General features: G+C 44.6%; 1 protein-coding gene across 2 annotated transcripts in view; it reads left to right on the top strand.

Annotated features, from left to right (window-relative positions):
* Positions 1–213: 213 nt before the first annotated feature.
* Positions 214–13091, top strand: part of LOC115356187 (prospero homeobox protein 1) — a 43101-nt gene continuing 30223 nt past the window's right edge. Inside the window, exons 1-2 of one of the 2 annotated variants that reach the window (XM_030047251.1) lie at positions 214–284; positions 9412–11481. In XM_030047251.1, the coding sequence (XP_029903111.1) occupies positions 9478–11481 (2004 nt within the window). In that variant the 5' untranslated portion in view covers positions 214–284; positions 9412–9477. Of the gene's footprint in view, positions 285–5397; positions 6058–9411; positions 11482–13091 lie in introns of those variants that run through there. The other variant, XM_030047250.1, reaches the window with a different exon arrangement.

The following is a 13091-nucleotide window of genomic DNA, read 5'->3' as shown; positions in this document are numbered from 1 at the left end:
AAGTCCCCCCTCGACACACCCATCCTATCTCTAATGTATTTTCCATGTTTTTTTTTTTTTCTTTCAGATTTAATTTAGCTCCTCTTTGATTTTACGACTCGCCTCTGTTATTGTAAGATATCTTCTCCTTTCCTTGTAATTTGGTTTTATGGAGAGAGTCGAGTACAATACGCCCCCCGGGGAGCACCACTTACCTCCACGCCAACAAATATAATTACCGGCGATCAGAGGAGCGAAAACAGACCGCCGCTTATCTACTACAACCCGTTATTCTTTTTTAAACTGTGAGTACAGTAGCAGGGGTCTGGAGGTTGATGACTGAGGGGGGGGAAGATTAGTCCGTGTGGAGCACCTGTAGCATGCCCTGCAACCTGATTTGGAATAGATTTAACTCCGATGCACGCGAGAGAAAATGACACCAAACTCCTTTTAAAAATCTTCATTATTTGTTATAACCGTGTTTTTCCAAAAATACATATGCACCTCAGCAAACAATTTAAGAATTATATGTAAATTTAGGGGCCATTCTTGGTTTCGGCATTAATCTAATGCACCTAGCAGCACATGTTTATATTTTATTTAAACAATTATGACCGGTTCACCTGTGACTCCCGCACATTTAGTGAGCCGCCGTGGTGGGGCGGTAGCGAGCCAAACTTATGCTAAAAGTTGAATTTTTTTATTGAGAGAAAGGGAGTTTGTTGAATCAGGTGCGTGCCGAAATCACCGCTGAACACCACATCATAACATAAAGGTCACAAGTCAGCTTCAGGAGCAGTGTATTTAGCAGCTAAGAGAAGTGTCGTTAAATGACCACAGTTTTAAATGGACTTTGCCACGCGCGTACATTTAAAACCATTTAAGCACTAATGCAGGCAGAGGCACAGCGGTGACCGCGGTCTGTGGTGGGGGGAAAAAAGTAAAATACGGTAAGTCACCAACCCCTCCAGAAGTAAACAGTTACTAGCTAAAGTCCTTTCGTGTTTACCAAGTAAAGTCCTCTGCTCCATGTTGACAGGTGAGAGTTCATAGGAGCAAAGCTAGGCTAGAGTCCCCCCTCCCATGCTAGCTTGCGCGTGTAACCAACAAGATGTGTGTGTGTGTGTGTGTGTGTGTGTGTGTCAGACAGAGAGAGAGGGGGAGAGATAAACAGAGGGAGAGTTGCTGAGGGGGCTCTTTGACTTTGAGCGCATAAGCCCTTATTTCATGGTGCCATTGTTTGTTTTAAGGACGTCAGGCTTAATACAGTTCCAGGCGATTTCCCAGCATGTCTATCTGCCCAAGCACCTCCAAGGCGCTGTGCGTGCGCGCGCGTCTGCTCCGCGTACGTGTGTGTATGTGTGTGTGTGTGCGTGCCTGCGCGCGCCCTAGATTGACTTCAGCTCCTGTGATAGGCACTGAGCAGTTTTCCTCACTAATTTGTATCATTCTGTTTCCAGTGTTGTTTCTAGATTCAAATTTGTGAAGAAAAAAAAAATCACGGCTCGTTTTTTTTTTCCAGCAAGAGAAAAAGAAAGAAAAGCAAAATCGTCTTTTCAAGGATTAATTATGTTTATAGAATATCTGCAGTTTTAATGAGAGTTTGACTGCAGCCATATTCCTGTCAGCCTCGCTGAACAACATTCTTTTAATTGCCTATTATTTCCACACAGCCAGACACGAGGGCTTTTTTAATGTTAGAGCAAAATGTTTTTTCCCCCCAAAATATTGGAAACAGGGTATAATATGCATTATAATAACATGCGTGTTGTATATTATATTTTATCAGTTTCTGTACACCTGTTTGTGTGTTCGTGTGTGTATGAGAGAGAATGAGCATTAGTATGAACTTCTCTCTCTCTCTCTCTCTCTCTCTCTCTCTCTCTCTATTTCTCACCCACACACATTCACACACACACACAAACACACACACACACATACACGCACGCACGCCACCATCGCCATAATCACCACTACTTGTTCCACCCATGTCGCCCAGAAAGAGGGATGTGGGTCATAGGGGGCCACGCTGTGCCAGCTATTGTGCCACTGGCAGCCAAGAAATATCATCACTGATAATATCGAGGTAAATTGGTGCTATTTTAGAAAGGCATTGTGACCTTATACATAGTTCTTATTTCGCAATACAAGCTCCTTTGCTCAAAATGGGATCTGCCTTGATCAAAACAACTGGAACAGGCCTATATGTGTCTTGTAGATCATCCTCATCTGGACACGAGGCCCTGTGTCAGACGCCTACTCACTTTTACATCTGGACAAATCTCCTCTCCTCTCCGCTCCTCTCCTCTCCTCTCTCCTAAAGCTTTTTATTCAGGGACCCGGAGACCTTTCCGGAACAAAACAGCTTTTAGTGCTATACCAGCTCTCTCTGCTTGTGTTTTCACAAATAGCTCTCTCTCTCTCTCTCTCTCTCTCTCTCTCTCTCTCTCTCTCTCTCTCTCTCTCTCTCTCTTATTTCGCTAAAAACTGTCTGTGAAAAGGCATGGAGCTGTCGTAGGAGCTCATCAAGTCATTATCTGATTAAGGCCCCCCTCCCTCTTTTTTTTTTTTTTAAACCGCTACTGCTGAAGAGATTGGTTCTTCTCACCAAATATAATTCATTCCTTTCATAATCATGCATGTAACTTAAATTCATTAAAACTCCGTTTGGTTATGGCTGAGTTGTCACCAAGCTGTTGCATGGTATTTTCTTTTGCTTTTGTTGCTTTCATTCCCCTCCGAAAATGTCGAGTTACAGAGGATTCGTTGTTTTTTTTGAACGCTAAAATAATTGTTAAATAACAATTATAATAATGATCATGATGATAATAGTAATAATAGTAATACTAATAATTGGTGCTTAGTTTATGATGTGTCTCTTAAGACAGCTGGCCCGTTGTTGGTCCAAATTAGTGCAGAGGAAAAATAGGCCACTGGCTTTTCTCCACTCTGGCATACCATCGCCGCCTGTGCGCACTTACTATCACTTAATTGCGGCCAGAATCTGATATAAATTTACCCGTATAATACCTCTGGGAGAAATATTGTTTTCATTTCCTCCCTCCTCCTGCGTTTGGGCCTATATACCTACTCCAAGTCCAATAAATATGTCAATAAATTCAGCCATCAGTGCGCTTTGCCAGAGCGCATTATCACTGTTGGGCATCAAGGTGCTGATGTGTCGCACTCGACCCAAAAAAGGGGGGCAAAGTGAGTTTGAAATAAATACATGGGTTGATCCACCTGGAATGGGCCGCGATAAGAGGTGCCGGTGTTAAGCAACACGTTTCCTCTACACCTCATCCGAGTCTTCCTTTTCCAAACACGGCTTTCTTTAATGTCCCGGCCTGTTTTTCCAGCCTGTGTGCTCACCGACGGCACCCTGGGGAGCAGAGGCCAAATCAACTACAGGCCAGTTTGGGGAGCAGGGGGCCGGGACACCTGCTTTGGAAAAGACACTCCAGACACTAAACTTTGCTGACTTCGTTGCAATTTATTCGTCCTAAAAACACTTGCTTGCGACATGGAAAAGAGACTCGCCTTTTCCTTTTTGGCACCTGACAGAGGGGCATTTGGAAAATAAGATTTCTCGTTAAGTACTTTGGGATCCTGTTTGCGCAAAAGATAAAAAAGGAGATTTTATGTTCTAAAAATGATTCCTATCTGATTTTTTTCATATATATTTTTTTTTTCGAAAAAGGCATGGCCATGGTTATGAAAAAGTTTCCCAGTATAACTGTCTGCACCAACCTGCAACAGGAACTTTTGATAATTAATAGTTGATAATAATTTCAATAAGAATACTGCCTCTATTAGTAATAATAATAATAAATATAATGAGAACCAATAACGCCTGTTATATTATCATTTATTAGGATATTGATTTTAAAGGACTTTCTGCCGCCAGTGCCTATAATCCGAAGCTTAATCTTTCTCCTCATCCCCACTCCATATATGCAGGCAGCATGAGTCAAAATATAGATGAATGTGACCTGTATTATCCATAAAAACGGTAAGGGTCAATGAACAATAATTCTCCCCAGTAATGATTCATCCCAATGACACGACAAGAGATCGATAATGACTTAATATCAATAAACAAACTGCAATAAAGGGTAGCAAGCTGAAAGAATTGGAGGGAGCAAAATCGATGGGACAGGTTTTTTAAGCACCTGATTTGTTCAAATGCGGGAGGATGAAAAGCAAGCAGCCGTAATCGTTTCATAAATCAGAAGCGTCAAACAGGCTTTTCTGTGAAAAGGATCAGATGTCAGTGTCCGCAGGGTTCAGTGTTACAGGTGAGGGAGTTTCAAGGGAAGGAAAATCGAATAATTCATGCAGCTCTTTCTTTCTGCAAATACACCCAGTAGGTGAATTACCATATGTTTATTTGCTGGCAATTTTACATGGGAACACATTTAATAATCGTTTCAATTACAAGTGCAATTTGAACGCACGGGGATATAATCGTGGCATCCAGATAAGAAACATTTCATGATAATATCTGACTCTTAAAACAGCATTTCACAAGCTCTCACAGACATGTTTACCTCCCCTCACATACACACTGAAATCATTTGAATTCCAAAGCATGCTTGCAAACCTCTCTAGTGCCTGTTGGTTGTTCGTAACCAACCGTGCTGTAACCCATGGGAAACTCTGCGGCGCAAAATATAGCCTCTACATGCCACTTTGAACCTCCAACATACCCAAGAGACCCACAACTGCATGTCCACAATGTGCAACCTAAATGTGCACTATTAATCTTCGCAAATAAAATCTAATTAAAAAAGAAAAATATATATATATTCCTGTTTAAAATGACAATGCGCTCTGCATCTTTATTTAGACTTGGCGAGGGATCAAATAACAAAGTTGGTAAAAGGGTCAAAAATAACTGCGGTTGGAAAAAAAGAAAAACATCAGTGCGTTTTAATAAAAACTCATTAACATTCTAAATGAATGATACATGCATTAACACAATCTCTGGGGGAAAGTGTTTTGGATTGTAAAATATCCTGATGAATCATAAATTTGCTACAACTCAAATAACTTCAAAGGAGGTTATGAAGTAACCGAAAAATATGTAGAAAGTGGCTATTCACAGTTCAGAGAGCTTCTCCATCTTAACAAGTCATTTATTTTTAGTATGTTTCTCTTGAAAACAGCTGAATAAATGTGCGACAGGGTGAAATCATTTCAACATCTGCCAATGTAAATCAACTTGCCTCGAGAATTTTCTGAAAGTGTCATTTTCTGTGATAACCAAATAGAATCACCCTCGTTATTCTCAAAATATTGACACTTCATTAAAAAAAAAAAAAAAAAAAAAATCTTAAAACAGTATGTTGGAAATCAGCAGAATTAACCTGTTTCTCTTTATTGGCGAAAAAAAAACATTACTTGTTTTAATAAGATTGAAGACTGTCTGAGCTGTTAAGATGTATATGTTTTGTGCAGAGGCAAATGTGATATCAAAATGCAGAACGTTTCTTACTCGCGCGGTCGGTGATTTGGGAAGAAAGGGATAAGTAAGAGTGGTATTTCCTTTTTCCCCCCTTTCTCTCTTTTTCTTTTTTGCATGTTCAAGTCCCATTCCCTGGTCAAGTTCAGTGCGCTGTTCTCCGGCCCGGACCGACGCTTCTTATTGGTAGGTTGCGACAGTTACATCACGCCGCTCATGACGCGCACGTCTTCCTGTTTCCTTCAGCCGCGTCTTAAAGTGAATCTTAGTGGCGGAGGAGCGCTCCAGCATCCAGGCTCTGCATCCAGTGCGCCTCGGAGACGCACACACACACATACACACACGCTCGCTCGCTCTCTCTCTCTTTCTCACTCTCTCTCTCTCTTGGTCACAGCAGAGGATAGAGGGAGAGACCGACGCGCAAGAGCTCTTTTATATCTTCTATATTTTTTTTCCCCCAATTTTGTTCCTTTCACGCTCGTCACTCACTTATTCCTGCTCTTCCTTCTCTGAGAAATTATTATATTCCAGCATCCAGCAATCCACCGTGCTCTCCGTATTCTCTCTTTTTTTTTGCCGTAGGAGTTCAGGTTTTCCCCCTCTTCATCTAAAGGGTAAGTAACCTTGTCCTCAGATACCTCCCTCTCTTGTTCTTGTTCTGCGTCGCCTGGGCTCGGTGGGCGGAAAAAATAAACAAATCCCCCCGAAAAAGAAGCACGAACAGGAGATTTTTTCCCGATGAATAACGGCTAATCAAACCCTTTACGGCGTTATTTGCTTGGGAATCGCTTCCCTCATCTCGCTGTGTGCTAGAGTTGCGTGAGCGGCTCGTATTTTTTTGTGAGGATGATTTGCGGACGGTAGCCCAACCTTCCTCATCAAAGCGGAGATCAAGTTGATTTGCAACTTCGCGAAGTAAGTTTTGGGGAAAGCAAATATGTGGGTGTTTTCTTGCTCGTTTGGTTTATTCGGGCTTTTGTTTTTGTTGTATTTTGCAACTGGAGACATTACTGATTTTAGATGGAAACTCTAGGTTTAGCTGTCAGCCGCGGATTTGCTCATTGCCTCGTATTTGTTTTGTCCCGTTGGCTCAAATGTGGGATTTTATTTTAATATCACACATTATATTCACGCTAAATTTATGTCAACGCAGTGCAGGATTTCTCCACTGTTTCGTGATAATATGGCTTCTGCGCAAACACATTTGATTTACTGTGATATTTGGGCTAAAGCGTTGCCTGCTGTCTATTAACAGCACGCCAACTGTTTTCCCCTGTTTTTGTCATATTGGTGTCTGAGGCTGTGTAACTGTCCCAAGCGCGCCGAGGGGAAAGCGTCTCACTCTGTCACGTCCAGGGGAAACGTTGCTGCTCTCATCAGCTCCCAGAGCCTCTCATGAATTAGCCACAAAATTATTGAAACAGGCCTGTAGTTTCATATGAACTTCTCTTCTGTCACATTTGTCGCTTTCTCTCCCTCTCTTTCTCCCCCTCTTCTTGTTGGTTACCGGTGCCAGAGGTTTAAAAGGCTCACACTGTGTTAAACATCCTGGGGAAGGAGAGAAAAAAGAGCGTCTTTATTGAAAGGTTTAGAGTGGAGCTATAGCTCATTGTTCATCTGCGCTCATATTTCCTTGAAATTGTTGAAAGGTCCTCCAGCAGAGACAGTGCGCATGGGCAATGGGAGACAGGTGCGCCGTCGGAAAAGACAGGTGCTGGGGACTATTTCCAGCCCATTGTTTAGGTCCTGAGGCGCTCAAGTCAAGGTTTTCTTCTTGGAGATATATCATCTCTTGTCTGAACCGTTGGAGATGGATGTCCAGACTTGGGCCAAAGCCATTTGTCAAAGGGTTTTATTTTAGAATAAGGTTGGTGTAAGTTGTGGAGGACTTTATAGATTTTTCAAAAGGAAAAACATGTGGCCTAACTTTTCTCCCCAACAAATCTTGCTGTATACATTTTTTTTTTATCCTGGCAATTTTGAAAACATTTGTAGTTTACATTTCAGTGAAGTCTGTTATACCTGCCAGTGCATGTCACTTGTATGATGCATCACCGCTCAACTCCAAACAATGCCATTGCAAAGTTGCAATGTGTGTGTGTGTGTGTGTGTGTGTGTATGTGTGTGTGTGCGCGTGTGAGTGTGTGTATACACACTTGTATACATGTGTGTATGTGTGTGTGTGCGTTGATCAGAATGATGTCTTTCTGTTTTTCAGTGAAATGATTTCCCTGGCAGTGATAACATGAAGACAATAAATTGCCTTTTACTTAGAACGAGCAAAACAATCAGCTCACTGTTGGCTTGTCGGTCAGAAATAAGGCTTTTACGTTACACACAGGGTTCCATTTTTCCCACTTTACCCCCCTTCAATAACAAGTGAAGGTCCTCAAATGTATTTTGCCATCGGATGTAATTTCAGTTTCAAAATTAAGTGTGCAACATATTTAGTCATTTGATATTTTTTTTATAAAATATCCTGTTAAAACTAACTTTTTACAAAGACATTTCAGAATTTCTTTAAATAGGCTTGAATCAGTATAACATTTGAGTATCTTTACAGACACCGGTAAAAATTATTAAGGCCAGGAAAGGATTCTGTGTTTGCCCATTAATTTTGTTTTATCAGTGTGGATCGTTCCACTGTTACACGTAACAAGGCTCAGTGTTTTGTTTAAAAGTGTAAGGAGAAAATTCTAGTTCGTTGCACCATGTCTCAACTATTGCCTCATTTATGCTGGTATAAAAAGAGTCTCAAATTAATACATTTACTAATTGTAGAATTTTTTTTAGTAAAGATTAGTACCATGAATTAATTGTTATTGCACTGATTAAAATTATTTCTTCATAATTATCACACATTATGGAGTAGATATAACTGATATGCCACTGCCTAAGACACCGCAAGCTCTGCTTACATAGCGTTATTGACGCAGGCAGGGTAGTGACAAAACGTTTCGCTTTCAGAGGGGCATTAGGGTTTTTGTAAGAGTGCTTTAGGTTGCTCCTTGCTAGAGCTGACCCTTGTGACCTATTCATTTGAGCAGAATTAACTGCCCCTGCCAGATGAAAAGACAAGCAAAAAAACGCAGAAGTGAGCTCACGCTGGCACCAAAATCAATAGGCCCATTTAATTGTGTTTCTTTTATGTGTCACTCTTCCCATCACTGAAGCTATGACATTCATATTGGAAACAGTATGTGAATTTTGGAATTACACAATGTATAAAGATGGTTTGAAATATATTGTTGAATTGACCAAAGTCGTGCTCACTTGCTGAATCTGATTTAGCTGATTCGGCCCTAATGACACTGTGCATTCCTTCTTGTTTACACCGCAGTTTGAAGATAACCTTAATCCAACATTATTTCTTTTTATTTTATTTTGCAAGTTAATAGCTCCCATTTTGGCTCACACCACACAAACATGGAAATGAGGACAAGTACTTAAGTAATTATCATAATTTTATGCAGCTTTGTGTTCCGTGGGAACTGGTTCAGTGTCGCGCGGCGTGTAACAGGGGACAGGATAAAATGTAGGACTTTGCCCTGGAATGCTGAGCCAAGGCCTAATTCTGACCCCATCATTCCTGTTCCCTTCCCAGTCCCCCACTTTCATTGGTCCTCACTGCCTAAATGTAATCATGGATGTCCCTTGCAGAAACACATTATGAGGGATTACCCGCTGTCTTGAGAAAAAAAAAATCATGGCTTTGGTACATCAGTGCAATGTTGGACACTGTAATTCTCTGAAGGGAGGTGGTTTTTAATTGTTTATCCGTCCATCAGAAAATATCAAGCACTTCTCTACGTTTAGTGTCCTAGTTAATTGAAATTGAAGTGGTTTACTCAGATAAAGGCAATGTATTCCTCTTATGGCTATGTCCTGTTTCTCAGTGAATGACTTAGATTCTGAAAATATCTTTCACTTTGTTGAGTCATGAATCTGTGTGTTATTTTTGCCCTCAGGTGCTCAGAAGCTTTGATCCTGGAGGATTGGCTCTGTGGGATATGGCCCAATAGCAGCAGCCCGTGATGCCGGACCATGACAGCGACTCCCTCCTGAGCAGACAGACCAAGCGAAGACGTGTGGACATTGGTGTCAAGAGGACCGTGGGCAGCACAACCGCTTCCGCAGCAGCAGCAACAGCAACCACTGATAATATCACCCGCGCCAAAGCAGCCATTTTCGGTGCCATGAACTCTCTGAGCTCTCACTCCCACCACGGATCAGACACCGACTCCATGGAGTGCTCTGTGGTGCAGCCACATGGTGGGCCCGGAGTGGTATCGGCCAGCGATAGTGAGTCCAAGTCCAATGTTCTCCGAAAGCTTTTGAAGAGGGCCAATTCGTATGAGGACACCATGATGCCCTTCCCAGGCGCTACCATCATTTCCCAGCTCCTCAAAAATAACATGGCTAAAAATGGAGGAGGAGCAGAGAGAGGAGACAGAGTGGAAAGGGGGGAACGAGGGGATGGGGGCTTCCCCAGCTCAGGGCTCTCCAGTGCGGGTTCAGAGGCTCCCCAGGAGGATGTCTGCAGTAATTCCTCCCAGGACAGCAGCCCCCAGGAGTGCCTCTCACCGTTTGGCCGTCCTCCTGGCCTTGGCGCCTTTGACATGGAGCGCCTCAATGACGAACATCTTCGGGCCAAGCGGGCCCGCGTAGAAAACATTATCCGTGGTATGAGCCACTCACCCAGTGTGGTGGTACCTGCTGCTTCCCGTCACTCCGGGGAGCGCGATCGTGAGATGGACGGGGAGCGGGAGATGGAGCTGGACTGCCCACCTCCGCAGTCCCAGCAGCAGGCCCCCAGCAGCCCACGGGGAGGCGAGGTGTGCAGCAGCAGCAGTAGCAGCCGGGAGAACAAACGTAAGCAGCGTCTGCCCCAGCAGCAGCAGCAAAGCTTCACCCAGCTGGTGTGCCAGAGGAAGGAGCAGAAGCAGGAAGAGCGGAGGCAACTGAAGCTGCAGCTGGAGGACATGCAGAAGCAGCTCCGCCAGTTGCAGGAGAAGTTCTTTCAGATCTATGACTCGACCGACGACTCAGAGCACAATGACCTCCACAATGACCTAGGCAACATGTCCGAGGACAGTCCGGCCAGGTCCGACACAGGCGGTGACGACAGGGGCGGAGACGACATGCGTTCTGACAATGAAATGTCCGACTTGGATCCAGGCCACTTCCTGGACCGGGCGCGGGCGTTGCTTCAGGAGCAGGCCCTGCTGGCTGAGGGAGACAAGCCCGGGAGAGAAGGTCTGAACCGGGCGAAAGGCCAAGGAGGCCCTGGCTCCTCCATGCATGCAGAGGGTAAACAGCTAGCGGAGACGCTGAAGCAGGAGCTCAACTCAGCCATGACCCAGGTGGTGGACACAGTGGTCAAGGTGTTTGCCAAGCCTCCACGCCCCACGCCCCAGCAGGCCTTCCCCCCACTCCCTATACCCCCTGAAAGGTTCGCCGCCGCCGCCGCCAATGGAGAACACCCCAACTTCCACACTGCCAACCAGAGGCTGCAGTGTTTTGGTGATGTCATCATTCCCAACCCGCTAGACTCCTTTGCTGGCATGCCAGGAATGCCAGGCGCCGCCAATGACCAAACCGAGGCGCTGCCCCTAGTGGTGAGGAAGACCCCCAGCGAGCATCACCACCAGTCTTCAGCTGTTGGCACCCATGGCGGACACCACCACCCCTCTCTCCACCCCTCCTCCCTCTCTGCTTCCATGGGCTTCAGCCCCCCATCCTTCAGACACCCGTTCCCCTTGCCTCTCATGGGTTACCCTTTCCAGAGTCCTTTGGGTGCTCCCACAGGTGGCTACCCAGGCAAGGAGCGCTCCTCCCCTGACTCCATGGACCTGTCCCGGGAGACGACCAGCCTGAGAACCAAGATGGCGTCCGGTCACCACCTGGGACACCACCATCGTTCTTGTTCACCAGCCCACCCTGGCAGCACGGCGGAGGGACTCTCCCTGTCCCTCATTAAGTCTGAGTGCGGCGACCTCCAGGACATGGCCGACATCTCACCCTACTCAGGCAGCAATGTATCCTTTAACACATGCTGGTGGGTGGGGGGCAGGGGGTGACAAAAAAAATGAGATAAGCAAAAGAGAAACAGGGAGAGCAAGTGGGGCAGAGGAGTGAGTGAGTGTGTTTAATCAGGAGCAGTGGATCTGATTTGGTGACCTTTTTAGATCTCGGTCAGATCTCGTGCTCCGTGTGAGCAGGGAACATCACATTCCAGGTGGTTACCTCCTGTAGAGACAAATGCAATAATATTCCGTCTGGAGCATAAAGAGTTAAAAAATCAAATCTTTTGAGCCTGTGTAAATCTACCCTAAGAAACTGAGAAATTGTTGATGAATCACTATTCCTCCCACTGCCGTTGCTCTCTCCTCCATTGTACTGCATTGTTGTATTTATTTTTATACTCATACCTCTTCCTTCTCCCAGCGCTGTGCAACCTTTTCTTCCATCTTCAATCCTAAGTGCTTTAAAAGCACTCTTGTCACATATCACTTACTCACGAAGATTAGATCCCCACGACATTCACTGCCCCAATTCCTTTTATAAAAATGGTCTGAAAGAGAAAGGAGAGAGATAGGATCCAGAAACTTGGCACACAATGGTGTTATATAGCATCCCTTATAGTTTAACCTCAGTGTGCCCCAATCATGCCCTGAGGATAAAGAGGCTATCCCCTATGGGAGGCTCAAATTGAGTCCCCTGGGGACTCAGGGCTAATAGCTTAAACGGATACATTTAGTCCCTCCTCTGTTTCCCCTATACTTCCTTAGCCCCCAAGTATTCAACACTCCCCTAATGCTTATGAAAGTTTGATTTGTGTGACACGGCTCTCGTAGGACGAGTGTGTCTTCACTTGATCACAGTTGGTTACATGCGTTACATGCTAAGGAAGCTAGTCCGACAGCTTTTGTTCACCTGTTGCGGTCGCCCCACCAATAATAATTAGCGATGTGAATATGAGGATTTGACGCCTCTGATGCTGTGTTTGTGTTGATGTGTGGCTGGGTTTGTTATGATTATCTGAGTACCTGAGGGCTTGGGGCTCAGTGTGTGTGTGTGTGTGTGTGTGTGTGTGTGTTTGCGTGTCAGTAAAGGTTCGCCCGAGGACTCGGTAAAGATGTATATTTATGATTGCTTGTGTTTTCTCCTGTGTTCCTCTTATCACCTAACGCCGTTGTAAAAAGCCAACAATCATTGTCGTTTCTTTTCTCTCTCTTTTTTTTTTTTTTTTCATTTCATAAAGATCTGTCAACAGCCCGGGGGGCCCTTCGGCTGTTGCTTGGCAGCCAAATACTTCTTTTTTTGTTTTCCCTCCCCGCGCCCCCACCCCCCTCCGCCCCCCCCACCCCCCCTCCTCCCTGTCTTTTCTTTGAAGCGGACGTTAACAGGTGTTTGCAGCGAGCTGTTTATCTTTCATTACCTCGCCTTGTCTTGTCTTCTGACCCAAGGGTGAACGCTTTCCAGAGATCCATAATCCTTTGCTTCTGCAGGCTCCCGATGGAGGGATGAAAAGAGAAGAGGGAGAGAGAGACATACAGAGACTGAGAGAAAGTAGAAAACAATCAAACAATAACCACATATGCCAGATGCTGTGTGGCTTTTCATTGTAGCGTTTATAAATTCAGGG

Source organism: Myripristis murdjan, chromosome 24 (genome assembly GCF_902150065.1).
Source record: "Myripristis murdjan chromosome 24, fMyrMur1.1, whole genome shotgun sequence".
NCBI lineage: Eukaryota > Metazoa > Chordata > Actinopteri > Holocentriformes > Holocentridae > Myripristis > Myripristis murdjan.
The sequence above is the reverse complement of the archived record's forward strand: the minus strand, read 5'-3'. Positions and strand labels throughout refer to the sequence as shown.